The sequence below is a fragment of the Abramis brama genome (assembly GCF_963993115.1).
Source record: "Abramis brama genome assembly, chromosome: 6".
Lineage (NCBI taxonomy): Eukaryota > Metazoa > Chordata > Actinopteri > Cypriniformes > Leuciscidae > Abramis > Abramis brama.
The window spans coordinates 23,660,997-23,680,959 of record NC_139968.1 but is presented as its reverse complement, the minus strand read 5'-3'; the positions used below and the strand labels follow the sequence as shown (position 1 = coordinate 23,680,959).

Genomic DNA, 19,963 nt, shown 5'->3' with positions numbered 1-19,963 from the left:
TAAACAATCATCTTGACAGGCATCAGTTCTCACCATCTCTCGGGAGTATATTCAGGATTTGTAAAATAAAAACCACTAATTCCTCATTTAAGACTATTATCTTGTCAAACTACAGTGCAAAGAGCACAGGTGGAACACAGGGTAAAATGGAGGGATTCTAAATTGAATCTGGTTGCCTTTTTAAGTGCCGCATTTCCTGTGCATTTCTGGTTGGTTGCTTGTCTATGCCTTAATGAGTTTGGAACACCTGCTTAATTCTGTCTCTTTCAGAACACTTGTCTCTGTGGTGGTCTGCAGGGACCAAAGCACCTGCTGATGGAGTCTGCTGAGCTGTCTCAAGAGCCACGGGTTCTTTTCTCAACAACCTTTCTTCCTGCTGCCATGTCTCTCACAAGCATCACAGTTTCTGCTGTGCTGACACTCCCTTCCAGTAGTCCAGAATGTCATGGAGATCCTCATCCTTTGCAAACTGCACTTTCTTTCGAAGAGCATGGCCGGCGGCTATGTAGGCCTCCTCACGGGGGCTTTTCTTGTAGGGCCGGAAGCGCTCCCAGATTTTAAGAGTGCTCTCGGAGGAGTACTCAGGGCTGGAGGAATACCCTGAGTAATTGTGGTGGCGGGGAGAAAGCTGGGAGTAGGCAGTGTCCTTCTTGGTGCGAGTGAGAGGCTTTAGAAAGGAGGCTTTCTGGGCAGGGGAGTCAGTGGCACCCTCATAGTAGAGGGCGGGGAAGGAGTGTCGGTGCTCTGAGCAGTGGTAGTCTGGGTGCACCTCCAAGTGGTGCTGCTGAGTTGTGCTGCCCCCACCTCCGACCACAACACCACACCCACCCGAACCACCACTGCCACCACCGGCTCCCCCTCCACCCCCGCTGCCACCATCTCCTCTGCCATTACTGACTCCCTGAACACCTATTAAGGGCAACCTCTCTACTGGCTCCCCGCACCGAATAGGGCTGCCTTTCCCAGGGTACTTGCATGACTCTGGGCTTCGAGGGTCAGGGACGTCCAGACTGAAGACCCGAGCACTTTTGACAGAGCCACTGGAAGAAACACTGCAGCGGTTTTTAACAGAGTTGATAGGAACAACTGCAGCATCCGCACTGAGTTGCCTCTGCAAGGGCCGTGAGGCTGTAGCTGGGGGTGGGTCCCTGTAGGGAGGGGAGAGAAAGCCCCCTCCGCTGATGCCGGGCCGCTCAGAAAGGGGCAAAACAAGAGGAACAGGAGGAGGAGGACGGATTTTAGGGGACGACATGATCTGGCATGCCTCTGTGATGGTAGGGGAAAGTGGAATTAGCCCCCTGGCTAAGGAAGAGACACTAGGAGGTGGTGGAGAGGCAGTGTTATCTGCTGTAGTCGCAGTGGCCGCAGCTGCTGCCACAACAGCTACAGAGTCTAGTTTGAGTGCATCAATGCAGTTATTGATAATCTGGTTTACCTTGTCCACCTCCTTGGCAATGGTGGAGATCTCGGATGTTGAATCTCGGCCATCATCATCAGAGTCATCTCCTCCATTAATCCCATTTTCATTTCTTGTGATTTCTTCCCTTGACCCTGTTACTACTCCATCTCTCACTCGATCCTCTCCTCCTGCTGAGGTTCGTACATCCATGTAGTTGCCCTTATTGGCAGCCATGGCTTCTGAGAAAGCTGTAGCCATCTTCTCCACTTGAGGCAGGGAAGAAAGTCGAGAAGAGGTGGTGTTGGCTGAGCCGTGAAGGATGCCCAAGCTGGAGGATGCTGACTGGGTCAGCTTGCTGTGGTGGTGTTGATGATGGGACTGGTCATGGAGTTTCTGCAAGGCTGAAGGATCCTTAGCTGCTGCAGCAGCTACTTCTGGCCCATAGCGCATCTCTAAAATAGTTTTCTTAACACTAATTGCCTTTTCTTTCTCCTCCTGCATTCGACGCCTGCGTAAGCAGTAATACACCAAGCCCAACACAATGACCATCCCAAACAGGCAGCCTAGAATGGTCATAATGTAATGGGTGGTGGTAGAAGGGGTTGCTTTCAAGTCATCACGCCCTGGAGCCCGAGTTGCAAAACACAGACAAGTGTGATTGTATCGCTGTGAATTGCGAATGGAGGCAACACAAAATGTGTAATTTGTGTGGGGCTTTAGGTTGTTTAGTGTGACAATCTCTTTCTTGTTCTTTAAGTTTGTAACATCTGACACATAGGTGTGGTTGTACTGCACTAAGATGTACATCTTACTGTAGGGCTTGGGTATTTGAACCAAGAGGGATGCGGTGGAGAGGGAGACCGTTTGCAACTTAATAGTGGGACTATACGTGGGGTCTGTTGTTGATGAAGCTGTGGGCTGGTGATAAGGTCCCATCTGATCATAAAGATCCACCCCCATCCCAGAAGAGTCCAAGTCAGGAGGCAGGGCGGTTATGCTATTAACAATCACTCCATCTTTACACATGGATGCCAGGATGGATCGAGCATTTCTTCCATGATTACCTCTAGGACTCAGGAGAGGGTAGCCAAAAAGTTCCTTTGGCGTCTCACACAGGAGCCTGTCATAGGTGTGAGTGACATTGTCAAATGCCTCCAACCAAATAAGGAAGCTGTACAAGTCACAACCACAATGAAAAGGATTTCCAGCCAGTTCGCACACTATCAGCCGCCCACCCAAAATGGTGAATGTGGATGAATCCAGCTTTGCTAATTTGTTAGAGGAAAGATCGAGACTGCTAAGGCTTGGGCACTCCCAGAAGGCATTGATTGCAATTACCTCTATAAGGTTATGCTGCAGATATAGGCACTGCATTCGACCCAACCCTCGTAGCATGCCCTCTGTGAGGTTGGTTAACTTGTTATATCCCAACTGCAAGACCTGTAGATTGGCCTGTCCTGCGAAGGCACCGTCCTCAATGTAGGAGATTTCATTCTTAGTGAGGTTGAGGTCGGTAAGGTTGGTAAATCGGCTGAGGGAGCTAAAGAAAATTGCCTTGAGCTTGTTTTCATTCAGCCGTAAGTCATGGACAGTGTTGTTAATGTGCTGTGGGATTGTCTCATATGGAGGCTGGTTCTGACTGCAGATTGCCAGCCACACGTAGCCTTTATCCCCTTCAATTAGCCAGCAGTCACCCCTCACGAATGAAGGTGCATGGAGGAAGAGAAAAATAGGGAGAGAAAGGATGAGAAAGGAGGGTGGAAATGCACAAGGTAAGCTGAACCTGCAGGCCATTTTTTGGACCAAAAACTGGATTTGTTTTGATCAAGGAGGGAAACGAACGAGGTTAGGGCTCAAAATAAGAAAAATGATCACAGGAGATGGACGGCCAATAGGATTACAAAGACACAGGTTCTGGGAAAAACGTGTCTTGAGGGCAGTCACAGCTGTTCAGGAACCATAATGCCAAACATTGTCTCCATTTTACGTGGTCCGTGTTATAGGGTTATAGTGTCGCTTGCCACAGCTGTAACTCATGGTCTTTGACTTCTTGACTGCTCTCCTTTTGAACTGCCGAACAATGCTTTCAATCCGTCAGTTTTTGGATCTGTATAAGAGACAAAAGGTGGGGAGAGAAAATTTAGAAATTATTGTATTTTTTTAATTATTGTGCTTTAATTATAAACAAAAGAGATTTAGAAAACCATTCATGCATTAAAATGTCTAAAGCCATGACACTTTTTCATACTGTTCTAGTGTTAACAATGTTTGGTTATGTAAAACCATATTGGTGCAACTAAACAATAAAGGCTCAAAATTGTTATAAAAGAAAGCATGAATGACAGCATAATTAGGGACCATAATGTAGAACAGCCATTAGTCTTTGTAAGACACTGAGGTTTTACTGTGCCTCTGAGGATTCATGTAGGATTACCGTTATCCAAACAACCCCATTCCATGTCACTCTTCTGCAGATTTTTTTTTTTTTAGTTTGCTTGGTTATAAAAATGCATAAAAACATCTTAGCAGCAGCTACAGTGGTTTGTGTGTGTACGTGTTTGTATTTATGTCCATGTCAGTAACTTGGTCAGTGAAATTATGCAGTAGAAAGTTTGGGTGTATTATTTCATTATGAATTAATATGTCACCGTTCCTGCTGACCAACAACAACAACAACAAAAATACAGGTTAACTTTGTAACTTAAAAGAAATCGAACTAATAATCACTGAACGCTCACCAGACCTCCTGCTAATACTTCATCCATTTTTCAGAATGTCTGTGTACCGGGACACCATTTGCAAAATGTTTAATTCATGCTTCGAATTAAATCACACAGAACAAAATTTTAATATTCCTTTACATTATCCTACAAATATTGTCATGAAACCTTACATAATAAAACTTGAGCTAGACTAAAGCTCAGTCTAGAATTCAAGCATCCAATTTTATAATAGTCACTTCTCATTCCTAAAACCCTCAAAGAAACAGAGAACCTGTTTCCCCCAGTGCCCGAGCTCAAGATTGAAACTGACAATTCAATTCCTCAACTGACGTCAGCTGATTTACCACTGACCCTCAGAGTGTGTCATAACCAAGCGATCCTCTCCTAACGGTCAATCCTTCAGTCCCTCAAGGCTACAATGTGTGTGGGTCTTTTCATATCTGTAGGAACAACATTAGCTGCAGTGTTAAAAATATTTTACAGCAAAATCATTTAATACTCACAAATGTCAATTACAGCCAAGAAAACACTATAGGAATGTTTGTGTGCATATGCCTGTGAATGTATGCATGTAAACATGTTTGCTACATCAAAGGAAACGAACATTGTATGCAAATAACACAGAAGACTTTTATGCAAATTAAATGTGAATAGAAGTAATTCTAAAGGGAGTATTAATTACCCCGCTGATGAGAAAAAAGGTTTACATAGCACCACTTGAACAGCCGTAATTGTAAAAGTTATCCAGCAACGTATGCATAATGAAACTTCAATATGCGTTGCACATTAAACTAACAAAAGATATTGTACCCAGTGGAATATCTCAACAACTTCATATCCCACAATGTACTGGGATAAACATAGACTGATGAATTTGTGGTGCTAGCTAAGAATTTTTCAAAATTTCAGCTATCAGAAGTAAACAATAACGTGCAACTAAAGCAATTTGTTGACCAAAATAGTTGACCAGTGAATACCCATTTAACCAATAGTGGGGCATTTCGTCTCAGTGGAATTTGCCAAGAAAAACAGGATTTTCAGTAAAACCGTTTCATAAAATAACTATACTTTTTGTAATATGGTTAGATTAGGTAAATTTGTACTTGCAACTAACTGAACTACTAAAGAAAATGTTATAATTATTGAGATACAGACCCAGTAACAACAACTTATTTTGACAACTAGTCCCTGATCAACCCTATATATTTAATCCTTCTCTTTATAGCAATCAATGCCAGCAATTTATCCTCTTTCTCATCCCCAGTCACATAGGCTTATTTCCATGCTTCTGTTAACTGAGCTCTGACCTCTTCAGATAAAGATCTAATTAGTTAGTCTACTCACTAGTGCCTAGAGGAAACACTCCACCAGTTCTGCTCCGAACTGAGAAGGTCTGACCGAATACAAGGTCACCGGCATATTACAGCAGGGGCCTCAAAGCAGCATTTTAACACATAAGATAACTATCAGTCCCAGCTGATTTAATTAAAAACAAACAGAACACTGACTGAAGGGCCATTTGGATTTTAGTGATTTAAATAAAGTAATAATACAACAGATCTCCCAAATGTACTATCAGAGCAGGTTTGTAATGCAAAAATTTAAAATAAACAAGCTTTTTCAAGCTTAGAATGGCTTTTTCAAGCGATGGGGCACTGGTGACGGTACTAGCATACTTTGTGGACTAGACAAGATAAAATGTGACCAAAAGGGGGGCAAAAAGGTCAGACAAAAATGTAGTCCCACCCCCAAACACACACTATTTGTTGAGACAGTGTTGCTCAGACAGTGTTTGCGTTCAAAATCCACTTATACTCAAAAATCAAACTGACATGTTCCCTCAGTTTGAATGGGAATGACGCATGAGCCCTTCTGAAAAGTTGTATTCGCAACGTGCCTGCATTTTTGTCTCCGTCCTCGTTCTTTCTTCAAACCATGTCTTTTAGTGGCGCCATTGTATGCTGGGAGTTTATCGCTATTGTCCTTTCAAAAGACAAAAATAGCATGTGCCAGCAACAGCAAGGAAACAATTAAGACCTTCTCTTTCTTCCTTTATTCAACCAAGCTTCAGGCTTTTGTGGAGTCCTGAAACCCTTTCCGTTTTCTAACGTCGAGTTATCACACAGCGTATCTGCGATTTAATTAGGACCAGAGGCTAATGCTAATTACAGCTTGTGAAAGCAGGTGGACAAAAACTACTGTAGCACTTACTTTAGAGAGTCTTCATCGTCTAATGATAAACCTCTCGGGGGATGAGAGAAAGACAAAGAGAAAGCGAATGAGATCAGATGTACTCAGACCATTACGGGAACGTTTTATGCACAGAGAAGACAAAAAAGAAAAGGAAAGAAAGACACATTTTAGCCAAATGCTTTGTAACCGAAGGTCAAACTTGTTGACTGATGGGGAACTTTCCTCAAAATGGCACTTTTTTTGATGCGAAACAGCTGGAGCTAAAAATTTCCACCTTACCTGGTGCTTCTTTTGGGGGAGAGAAAGAACCAACGCATGTGGTTGTCACATCATATGCAACTATTGACCTTTTACTCTGTAGCCTGGAGGAGCTGTTGCTAACTCGCCTAAGAAAGAGCAATGAAATGTGCAGGTTTTGATAGTTAAAGCTGAATAATGTATTCTTTTTAAATACTTTTATCCACAGATTAATCTGCAGAGACACTATACAGTAACCCATTCATTTCCCAGAAAAGCGAAAAATTAGTCTCGCCCAGCATAGCAACAGTGATTCAACCAATGGTGTTATTTTGGGGCGGGGCTATGTGTTTGGCTGACCAATGGTTTAGAAAACCTATTTGAAAACAATCTTTGTTTTTGAAATTTCATAAGGTGATGCTAGTGGAGAAGCAATTACTCATTTCACCTTTAACTTTTCTCAACTTTGTCACCTCAAATGGCCAATTCTCATTCAAAATGACTTTGTCTTGTCACTGAAAATGGCTGTCAGTGTGAGTGTCTCAAGTATAAGTGAGATATATCAATATATAACAGTACTTTTTGTCCTATAATTGATCATTATATTGTATAACACACACATAGGGCTTTAATGTATAACGATAAAAAGATTGCTCTGTTGCTATGCTGGACTAGTCTGCTCAAACAAATGCAGTGACAAGACATTATTGTGCAGTGACAAGACAAAGTCATTTTGAAAGAGAATTGGCCAAATTGGGTGACAAAGTTGAGAGAAGTTAAAGGTGAAATGTGAAATGGTTTGGCTGACCAATGGTTTGGAAACAAGTAGCCCCACCCCAAAATAACACCATTGGTTGAGTCACTGTTGCTATTCTGGTCTAGTCTACTTGAACAAACAGTGACTCAACCAAAGGGTGTGAGTTTGGGGCAGTTGACCAAAGGCAGATGCTTTTGGAAAACCTGTTTAAAAACGTTGTTTTTTGCAATTTCATTTGGCGACACTAGTGGAGCAAAAAATTACACATTTCACTCTTTACCAAAGTCAAACATTTCTCAACAAATTTGTTGCCTCAGATTGTCTTTGTCTTAAATTGCTGCAACTTTTTAAGTAAGAGAGATATAATATCAATATCTTTTTGTTCAATAATTGATCACTTTAATGTATAACACTCACAGTGAGCACTGGTTTTGGGTGGTTGATATCCAGTTGTGGTATTATTCTGAGAATCTCCACAATTTGTCATTTGAAGCTCTTTCAAACAAGTGCTTGATTTTTCGTTCCCCCCTCCTTAGCCACTGCAGTGTGCACTTGTTAGAATAACAATTTTATCTCCAAACAGCAGCAACATAGACTGCCTGGAGTGGGAAAACTTTTCCGAGGAAGGGGAAGAACATGAAAACAATCTTAGAGTACATGTTGATTTTCCTTTCACGTACCGACAAAGAAAACTCCACCGTTTTCCCGCCGACTCGCTACATACACAGCACGTATTCAGAGAAAGCAAATTCACTTGTTTTGTGTTAGGCAGTCGTCTGAGACATCAAACACCCCTCAGGGTTGTGGGATCACGGAATTGCCAGAGCTACGTTCACCCTGAGAGCAAAACTGACACGGACAGCCACAGGGGCATTCAAACAGCTAAGAAACAAATTTGTCTGTGTCGAAATGCCCAGACGTTGCCCTGTCGCTCTGACATCCAATGACCTACACGGGACCAAAGCCCCAGAGGGGGCGGCAGCTTTAACTTCCTGAATTCTAATTAGTGGCTTCTCGGCCTCCGGGTCTTGACCGAGAGGATTGGGTTTTTCAAAGTGCCCTTAAATTCTGCCTCATATTATAACTTAATGCGTCTAGCCCCCTAACTCTATTTCTTGTACAGTATGTCAGCAATATTTAGGTGCAGGGAGAGGATATGAAATTATTGCTAAAATTCACTCGGCGTTTTAGTCAGAAGCCACTAACACACAGCGGTGTTGCTCTTTCACCACAGCCTATTTTATCACAAACTGGGTACGAAAGGAAAAGTCTAAAAGTCCTGAAGTATAGTTTTTAGACAAATGAGGTGCTTAACCTTCCTTAATATGGTAATGTTCACAGACAGTTAAGTTATTTACTAGAGTGACAATATCATTCTATAACCGAACTCACACCTGTATATTTTCAGGACTCACAACCGTATTCTCGGAAATACGGGAATACCTTGCTGTGTGAACGGAACTGGACTGGACAACTGGTTGTTTGTCACGCCATACAGTGTGAGAGAGCCGGTCTGCGATGCACAAACACGTCTGCCATGTGTTGCGAATTTTTGTGTTCAACAGAGATTTGAGCTGTGTGTCATCTAAAGGTTTTAGATCCAGTCACTGTTCTTCACCGCAGCTGCTCCCATAAGCTTTAACGGGCAACTCAAATGATCCGGATAAAAAATATTCTGTTGGTTGATTAAGATTTGACCGATGAATTTGAGGCTCTATGAGTTTTATGGAGATCGCCAATCGCCATCTTTGACATCACATTGGTCACTGTCACTATCATTACTGGTAAGAGAATACAGGCTTGACTCCAGTTGCATGTTCATACAGACAGTATTCGAGACTCTACTAATTACTGTGGAAACTGAACATTTCGAGATTCACACTTGTAAGTAAATGCAGTTGTCAATCTCAAAAACTGACAGTGTGAAAGTATGTGATTTGCAGTTTTTGCATACATGTTACCAAAATTTTGTTTAAACCCTGATTTGTGTGGTTTAATTGCATTCTAGTTGTAAACTTTAAATAACAATATTAACCCTTAAATGCATGAATGTTTCGACAATCATTATTAGATATTTACTATTACAATATTACAGTTTTGCTGATGATACTTCCTATTCTTTTGTTTTCTGCCTGCGGTAACTATGAGTGAAACGTCACTTCATCGTGTATCAGACATCGCCACCTTGTGGAATAAAGGTGAATTGCACTTGTTCAGTCAACAAAGATAAAATGATTGAAAACAGGCTTTTTTTTTCTTGTTATATTGTTTATAATGAATTGATTAAGGAATACTAAGAAGGTTGATGTCTAACTTTAAAATATGAATGAGGAGGAGGCTAGTGAATGATGTCCCGGATCACTAAAGATCGGAGGTATGCGTTTAATATTATACAAAATATTTATAAATGTTAAAAAGGGGAACATGACTGAAAATTTAGCCTAAAATAAATGTTGGTCAAACACCACTCAAATTTCTTCAAAAAAATTAAAAACTACACCAAACCATGACCGTATGGAGGACCTTTGTTCTTCTTGGTTGATCATCCTCTCAGATACACTGAGGCAGACATTTTAAAGCAACAGATATGATAATACAGCATCTCTACTCACTTTCTGTCTCATCTTATTCTGCCCTGAGGGAAAAGTCTGGCATTAAAAGCCACTGATGCTGCATCTATCAGAAACAGAGAGGGGAACATGCCCATTCATATGCTGTGGTGATATTTAAACATATACTATAAATTACAGTGACACATTATGCTTTAAGGTATCTGGAGATTATTCCGCCAAGAGCCATCCACTTAGATAGGAAGATGCAATTTTACCTATAAAATGACGACACCAGTTCGGCTGGATATTTAAAATGGATCTTTCTGGTCCTGGATGCTGATTGGTCAGGATTTGCCCACGGAACATCTTGCTTATATAAAGTCAGCACACATTCAAGCACTGTTCATCTGTCTATATAGTCTCTTCCGGGTGTCGGGCCATAATCCATCCTTGACATCTTGAAAACGGTTTACCATGCCATTTTTACCCAGTCACTGTATATAGCTACTCTGAACCCCATGTCCTACAGCAAGGAATCTGATATAATTTAGCGATAGGTAAAGCGGTGAGGTCTCATGAATAGTAATAAGTGTGTACTTCTGCCCTGGCCTGTGAAAACCTCTTCAACTTCTTCTCTCCTACCCAGGAACGGGCGATACTGCACAAGCACCTGCCGGTGATGATAAAACAGCTCATCACCAGCCTCTTGTCTGGCTTGAGTGAGTGTGAGTCACCATTTTACCACAAAGTAAGTTGAAAGAAGCTTCATCCGCAGTGCCTCCGGTGAAATGCTCAATCACAACTAATTTTACAAAAGCAGTAATACCACAAGCACTCCTGCTAATTGACCGTTTTGTCGTACATGATTTGGAACATTGTTGGGATGCTAAAAGCATCTTGTGCGTGTGTTTGGGGTTTCCATGCTTTATTTTAAAGTAAGCTTGAGTAGAGAAGTGCCAGCGGTTATTAGTATTTCATCAAGGACAATGGAGACACACATCATGATGATAATTAAATGGGTTTTAATTGAGAAACAGCCTAAAAAATAACAAGGAAAAAAATAACCCCCTCAAGAAATCAACAAAGCACTAAAAGTATTTTCTGATGAAGAAAAATCTAGAAAGAACATGACTGTTTCAAAAAATCCAATTAAGAATGTCAGGACAGGCAGCTTGAGCTGTGCGAGAATTGACAGAAAATGACAAAACGCTGGCTTAATTTAAATGATACTTAAAAATTAAGATTTTGTAAATTTTTTTAAATAAGTCTCTTATGCTCACCAAGCTGCATTGATTTGATCAAAAATACAACAAACAGTACAATTGTGAAATATTACAGAATATAACTGGTTTCTATTTTAATGCTTTTTTAACTAATTTATTCCTGTGATCAAAGCTGAATTTTCAGCATCATTACTCCAGTCTTCAGTGTCACATGATCCTTCGAATTATTTGATGCTCAAGAATGATTTATTTTTTATTATCATCAATGTTGTAAACAGTGCTGCTTAATATTTTTGTGGAATTACTTTTTGATTGATTGAAAGTTCAAAAGAACAACTTTTACATTTTGTAACATTATAAATGTCTTTAATGTCCCTTTTGATTCATTTAATGTATACTTGCTGGATCTTACTGACCATTCTAGTGTATTTTTGGCCATAGAGTGATTCAAACATCTGGCAGCATTTCCATCCACAAATCTAAGAGTGCTGACAACCAGTAGATCTCAACAAAACCACAAGGTGTTCACAACTGAGGAACAAAGCAAACATTAAAATGTTAGAATTCAGAGAACACTAGCTACACACACACGCACGCACATAAACACAGAGTTTCTGTACACAACAGACAGGATGTAGGTCATGTTTGGCCAAAGGCTGCGTTGGAAGGGTTGATGCGCTCATTTGTGCTGGGCGCAGATAGTCTTGTCATGTTTCATCCACCCTTCCCATGAGACAGGCTAACAAAACATTGGGACTCGGAGAGGCAGGACCGGCAAAAAGGAAGCGTTCCGTGAAGGTTATCAACCGCCCCAAAAGATTCCTGATCCACTTTGAGCTCTATATCCTTGCCGGGCTTGCATTTCTGTCCATACTAGTGGAGACACTATAAATTTGGCTGAAGCTACTTGGCAGTGGTTGTACACTATGATGATACAGCCAATACACCTGACGACTGCAAATTGTGGTAGTTCTATACTAATTTGTGTGGTTGTGGGCTGGTGGACAGGTGATTCATGAGTTTGTACCAAATGCAGCCTTGAGCCTTACCCCAAATTTGCTCCAAGAGGCAATGTGACTGTGGTCAAGGTGCACTTAAGACTTTGATAACACACTGTAGAAAATTACTTTTCAAAGTTGTATCACTGGAGTAAGGTTTTACAAGAAAATGCTATTTCATTATTTTCTTTTTTTTTCTTTTCACAATTAATTAAATGTGTTACTTGACATTCACTGGGGAAAAAATGCTTAGTTAAAATGAGCTAAAGCAACACAGTTGCTGTGCATTTTGTACTAACTTAATTTGATTGGGTTCAATCCACTTAAATATACGTAAAATTGAAGTTTACTTAATCCGTTTGTGTTGGGATTACATGAATGCTTTGAGTTGCATTAACTCAAACTGGGCGGTGCTTGTTAGTTTCCAGCATGCTTTGCGCTAAATCAAGAGAGAGTAAATGTTGAAATTAAGAGTTTTTAATGTGTTTTTGAGAAAAATGATAAAAGGGGGAGACTTGATAGAGTGTAATTGTGTTTAATGTTCAATTATGTTGGAATTATTAGAACCATTTAAATTACACTGGGTTACCATTGTGGAGAAGAGTGGAGCATTTGCTCAGGCTGTGGATTGATACAACTACTTTCATATCTGCTTTGCTGAAAGTGTGATTAATGCTTAACATTTAAGATGCTAACGTATGCTAGTACTAGCTAAAAGTTTGTTAACTAGCTAGTTTAGTCTTTGTATATGGGTATTGAATTGTAGGAATGAATATATCAAATTTTCCTGAATAATGCCTGAATGATATGAGGGATCATTTTGAAACTTAAAATGAATTAATTCCATGATGTTGAAGTTACATGAACAAATAATGTTTGTTTAACTTAATTGAGTCATGCAGTGACCGATGTACAAGATTAAATCATGTAAATCCAACACACTTTTTTTTTTTCAGTATTTCTTTGTAATTGTTTGTTAATTTACTTGCAATTTCTGAGTGAAAATTGTTTATAGCCTACACAAAATGTTTTTTTTATTTTTTTTTTTATTTTTTTTTAGTCCATTATGGATATGCAATGAGAAAGTCCTAAATTCCTATTAAATTGCTGATTTGATTTGGGGTAGCAAATATGATGCAGAATTGCAATCCGATTTGGAATTTAAGGAAGTAAAATTAACATATAAATTTAAAATAAGACATACTTTGAATGTTGAAATGCTTTGTCTAAAAAAATTATGAAATGCAAATTCCAACATCAGAATTCAGTCAAATTTCATGTGATTGAAACTTGATTTCTGTATAGAAATAAATCAATACAATTTATCAGAATCATTTCTGAAGGAAATGTGACACTGAGGACTGGGGTAATGAGACTAAAAATTCACCTTTGCCATCACAGGAATAAACTACATTTTAAAATATAGTTTTTTTTAAGCTGTAATAATATTTCACATTAACACCATTTTACTGTATTTTTGTTCAACTAAATGCAGCCTTGGTACGCATATAAGACTTGTTTCAAAACATTTAAAAAAATGAAACATTTTCTTTACTGCTCAGATTAGAAACAACTGAACAAACAACTGTCTGAACAAAGTATTTTCCTTGATGTTTGTGGCCTAAGAATACAGTATAGGCTTCTTTTGAAATTATCATACCATACAGAAAGATTATATTAACTAGCAACTAAACAGACAAGACAACACAACATGCACTTAAAGCAAAACCCACATGCTAGCCTGAGGACGGGAGACAATCATCTAAAGTGGCTATGAATCTGCAATCTAGCCCTGACTCTTGGTGACAGTCAACATGTGTTCTCCACCAAGTCGCATTGGTTTGAAGGTAACAAGTTAACTCAACCAGACGTCAAAGCTGTAGTCAGCATGTTCTGATCCGACAAAACTCGACGATGTGTCTGTTGCCGTCTGTCGGTGCGGTGTGAATTGGCCTTTAAAATCTGAAAAACCTTTTCTGCATTGAAAAGATTCCATGGAAGTTAAAGGTTCTTTATGGATCCATCAATGCCAATAAAGAACCTTTATTTCTGTCATGACAAATTGTGGAGTGTTTGGCATGGTAATGGATATGGCAATGTTGATATATTTGGTCTTAGCGGAATAGATCTGTTACGCTGCTGCTGCTGCTGATATTGCAGTACAGGACTTGCTACGGCCAATACATACACGACACATGGTATGTATGCAAGTGAGACATGCTGCTGATGTACAATATAGTATACATGAATTACCCATAGCAGATCTATACAGGTGGAGCTGGGGAAGGTGGAGGGTTTCTGAAAGTGCGCTGCAGCTGCTACAGCAAATGCTGACCAAGTAGCGAGCTGATTGGCTACTGATGCAGCAGGAAACTATCAGCCATGCCCTATAGAGAAGGATGTAATTGCAAGCAGGACCTATTAGCTTGCGCCACCTAGAGTTTCATGACAGAACTTTGCATTTTTTAAGAGCGTTTGATCAGTTAATCTTCTTAAAAACATGTATCACATTGTTTTATTACTTGGAACACAAAAGGAAACGTTTAGCAGAATGTTCATGCTGCCATTTGTTCATACAATAAACATTAATAGTGGCTTCTTTAAATGACTTTTTTTGTTGTGATGTCAAGAATCAAATATTCACAGAGTTGGAAAAGCTAGTCAAATGCTTTTAAACTACACCTTTTCAATAACAGCAAAGGTTTCCCTTTCACAGTACCTCATGATGAATATACCTGCGCATCCCATGATCCTTTGTGACACATCACCTTGTCAGCGGATAAAACAATCAACTGTTTATAAAATTACCCCTTTCCGAAATCCATCATTGATCATTTTCCGCCTTCAGTCACAAAGATGAAATCATCCCGCGACAGATGTTTACTTTAGATAGCAGATCTATTGAAACTCAAACAGCGCAATGAAGTCTCATGAATAAAAGAAAGTGTAATAACACACAAAAAAAATTGCGCATGTAAAGAGTAGGTGAGTGAATGATCACAGAGTGTTGAAATGGATACCATCAGTCATAGCAAATCTTAATATTTATATGGCTGTCATCTTCTCCTCTGTATGACTTACAATGCCAGTAACTCTTACACCGTTGCCTTCATCAAAAAAGAAGCCACTTTTGACGATGTGTTTAAAGTTGCATTTGTTCTTGTCACTGATTGATTTCTAAAACTCTATTTTATAAGGCTTGAAAGCTTCAGTTTCATATTCTTTGTACTTGCATTGAAAAAACGTGAATGGCACATTTGTCAAAACATCTCATTTTGTGGAAAGAGGAATAAAATAATTCATAGGCTACAAGTTTTAAATAAAACAAGAATAAATAAATTATGCCAGACTTTTTCTTTTTGGATATAATATTCCTTTAAAAAAAAGGTTTAAGAACAAAAACATTCACAGTTCTCTATTCTAATTTAGCTTAGCAAACTAATATTTTAGTTTAGCCAACTGTAGCTGACTAATAAGCCTTGCTTATTTTCATACACAGATTGCAATGTTGTAGCCCTTGATTCACCTAAGGAATTATGCACTAATTTATGCATAATTATATTTGTGGGTGGTAATAGTTCAGCGCTTAGTGAAGTGTTAGTGTTTAGTGCAGTGTTGTTTTTGTTAACTAAGGGGCAGTTAACACAACATCATTTTCAACTAAAAACAGAAATCGTATGTGTTTTTGCCGTTCATTGACATGACAATGGCGTTTTGGGGGCCTGAAAATGCAAGTTTTTGAAAACGATGCCGTTATTTTCTGTGTAAACTACAAAAACACAAATTTGTAAACGGTGACGCGCACATGCGTATTACGTGTTCAGTCATGTACTGTTTCCGTACAAAAGTGATATCGCCAACTACTGGCCTGGCATGAAAAATACAGCGTTTTTAATTGTTTTCGCACATCCGTGTAAACAGGGATAATTTTGTAATTTTGTGTCTGTGTGCGAAAACCGCAGTACAGTCACTTCTGACAAGGACTTAATCAAAGGCAAAAATTAATCAAGGCAAGCTTTTTCCTGAGCTTTAAACTCAGAAACCTCATTACAGGGATCGCTCTCACCACTCATTTCACATTCCACAAAACACCACAACCAAAAAAAAAAAAACAAAAAAAAAAGAATACAATGACATTTATCTGCTCTACTGACGCTTTCATTGACATCCTGTCAGAATTAAACTCCCATGATTCCAAGCTCACTGAACTACAAAGGCAATGGTTTCTCTCCCTTTATGACCTTCAAATAAAATCTGTTCTTGTTGTGAGTTAGACAGTTTCGGTAAGAATAATAACATAAAAAAACATAATGTAATAAAAAAGCCATGAACAAAAGTTTTTTGTCAATCATGCAGCATTATGGCTAATGAAAGCATGCCTAAAATATTATAATAATAATAGAAATAATAATAATAATTTATGGTTATTATTTCAACGGGGTAATTTTCTAAATATATTGGATATAAGGAAATTAATTTATCATTTTCATCAGGTGACTGAAAAACAGCAGGATTTTTTGGTGACTGAGAGCGAGTCGTCCACCGTCTCATTAAAGAAGATGAATGAATGATTGCCGACATGGCGCAGCGTTGAACAGTGGGGGGAACTTTCACGTGGACACACTTGTTTGCATGTGTTTGTGCGTGCTATGATTTCCCTCAACATCTGTCAGGCCCGAATCGAAATGAGAGAGGACAGTCTTTTCGTTGCGTACTCCCTCAAGGCAAAGATGACATTCACTGCGCGCCAGGTGGACTAACCATAAAGAAAAGCGTCTCTTTTCCACACACTTCCTTTTAGCTTAACTGAGAGACTCTCACATTGGCAAAGACACACTAGTCCTCAGCAGAGTCTCTCCAAGAGGTGAGAGTGTGAAAATTCAAACACTCACTGACATAATGCGATGTGAAATATGTGTGACATTTACAGTGTTATGAATAAGTGTTCCACATTTGAGTTTCCTGCTACGAAATAACAACTGAATGAAGATTTTAACATTTGCTAAAGCAAGTTTAAGTGGTGCTTGACTGTGCAAAACGCACCGCCACGATGCGACAGCCCTTTCACCAAACAATTTTAGGTAGGATTCATGTCTGAAACTCAACCTGCAAAATGCCAAAGTTTGCTTCTTTCAAGTTTGAAAGAAGTTTGAAAGTAAAGAAAATAAGCATAAGCAGTAGCAACTGTGATTTCCACCACTAAGGTTAAGTATTTTACTTACTATTTTACTGCCTAACATGTAAAGAAAGTATTTTGTGTGCCACAAGCATCACCAAACAGAATTGCAAAAACAATAACAAACACACTGCCATTGGTCAGACAAACAGATAGCCCCGCCTCCAAACTCACTCCATTGGCTGAGCCACTGTTGCTATGTAAGGCTGGGCAGGATAAAACAATTGGCAGAGTGGAAGTGTTTAACCAACAAATAAAAAAAGAAGGCAACCACTTTATCTTTAAATTGGTAGAGCCATCAATAAAATACAGTTATTTAAAGGGACACTTCACCCATTTGCATTAAGCTTTCTATTGTTAGAAACCCAGTCATATATTATAATAAACGTGGATTTTTCATTAATTTTTCCCTGAGATGGGAGAAATAAGGATTTAAGTGTTTTACTTCCTGCTTATTATGACGTAAAAATCATCATTTTGCGTCATAATAAGCAGGAAGTCACATTTCATTGAAAAGTGTAGAGACTACAAACACTAGCTCCTCATTATTCCAGGGGGCGGGAACCGCTCACGCTACAGGCCTATTACAGATCAGTGGGTGGGACTTTACTCTCTGAAACTGAAAGCAATATCCTCCATCTTGTTTGAAGCTAAGCTAACAGGCGCTGTGGAGACAGATGTAAAGTTATGACAATAGCGGAGGAGAGTGCTCAATATGATATAAAGGAAGAGGATTTCGGAAGTCTGATGCTTGAATCAGGTGTTTGTGGCTACCTTTACAAGCCGCATTATAGCGAAGAGCAGCCGAGGCAGAAGACCTGCCTGCCGCGGACGAGGAGCCCGGACTGGCTCGAGTTAGGGCGGACTGGTGGCGCCGGTGATCTCACTATGCAACTACGAACCGCTACGAACACAGATATAGAGTCTGTCTGCGGCAAAGAATTTCAACGATGACAATTTCTCCTGGACGAAATCTCTGAATCAGACGAGGACACGGACGTTTGTGTTGAGAACTATCCTAGTTTCGCACCGCATATGTTCTGACTGAACATCCAGGTACCATGCAATAATTCACCTTTTCGAAAGAAATACAAACGAGGAGTAATGCACTAATGAGTTCGCCAACTAACTAGACATTTTGTGTGAATGTGAAATGAATTTTAAGCTCTGGTGGTAGCTAGCCTTGTAGACGGAAGAGTGATTTCTCTTATAGGCAGATATGCGCTTTCTGGATTAGTGGGAGTGGCTTGCGGAGCTGTGCAATGTGGTGCATTGTGGGAGTTGTTGTCTTTCATACAAATGCATCCTGAAGTTATTTTTTGTCTTTTCTCGGTCACGAAGGCACCAAATACAAAAATTATTTTACATTTCGACTACATATATGACCCACTTTAAATAAAAAACAATGTTCAAATGGGTGAAATGCCCCTTTAAAAATAATAGGTAAGGTGTATTGGTCATAAAGCAGGACCAGGAGAACATTAAGCTTTATTTCGTTCTATGGTGTGTGTAAAACTTGCTTTCAGTGAAGAAATCCTCACAGCCACATTAGCTTCTTATAATATTAAGCTATAAAATATTTATCAGATTTTTCTTTAACAAATCCCCAATGTGTTTCAAATTGATACCAGGGGATATCTTGAGTTGTATCTAAAGCTGCGCAAACTGGCAAGGAAAAAAAAAACTTAAAAACAACACAGGATTTCATGACTCATGCGTAAAGCATACATTATAGATCTGTTGGGGATAAAAGCTAATAAATTTAATGTGCTTATTTACTTATTGGCGTACATCAGAATAACATATAGAAGTCCTTCGTGATTCATCTTTTGCTGTTCAACCGAACATTTTCTCTGTTAAAAACTCAGACGTCACCTTTAGATTTGGCCATGTAAAGAAAGTCTCATTTACAGAGATAACCTTGAGCTTTATATGCTAATTAACGAACAAAGTGCTATGCTGCTAACAAGCTAGTTAGAGGAGACACATACAATTAACAGGAACTTAGAAGCAAAAAAAAAAATTGTTAATATCAGTGTATAAGGGTGTTTCTTCAACGATGGGCACTTTTGGTCCTGTGGACTTTTCACATTCTCACTAGTTTTGTTTATCTACAGTGGTCAACTATTAATGTCCAACAGCAAATATACAAAAAAAAAAACCCTGTTAATTTCTTTCTGAACAGAAAGTGGGTCAGCCAATGGTGTGAGTTTGGAGGTGGGACTATCTGTTGGTCTGACCAATGGCAGTGTGTTTGTCAATATTTTTGAAATTCTGTTTGGTGATGCTGCTGGCACACACAATACTTTCTTCATCAATCCCGGGACGTGTTTGCGTTCACACAGAAGGCACTCTAGCAATTTTACGGCAATTTCCCGAGATCAATGCTCTGTGTGAAAGGGGCTTAAGTTAGTCAGTAAAATAGTGAGTGAAATCCACATCCAATGTTACTATTACTTCTTGTTCTTCTTTCAAACTAAATTATGGCATATAATTAAGCATGGTTTACAGGGGCGGGGAAAAAAATCCCTTCATGTTGAAAAGCACCATTCTCATTATTTTATAATGCTTATAATTATTTTATAACAAGAGCTAATTTCCTTCTGAACCAACAAATGCCATTTCAACCACATCTCATTTTCATAGTACTTTATGTAACCTAGACACACACAAAAAATTAAATAATATTTACCTAGTTTGCAAAA

General features: G+C 39.3%; 1 protein-coding gene across 1 annotated transcript; it reads right to left on the bottom strand.

Moving 5' to 3' along the window:
- Positions 1-397: 397 nt before the first annotated feature.
- On the bottom strand, positions 398-3,418 carry elfn2a (extracellular leucine-rich repeat and fibronectin type III domain containing 2a; the record flags this gene model as incomplete). Its single annotated transcript, XM_084117910.1, has 1 exon — positions 398-3,418. The coding sequence occupies exon 1, from the start codon at positions 3,191-3,193 to the stop codon at positions 398-400; it is 2,796 nt and encodes a 931-aa protein (XP_083974036.1). The 5' UTR covers positions 3,194-3,418.
- Positions 3,419-19,963: the final 16,545 nt, after the last annotated feature.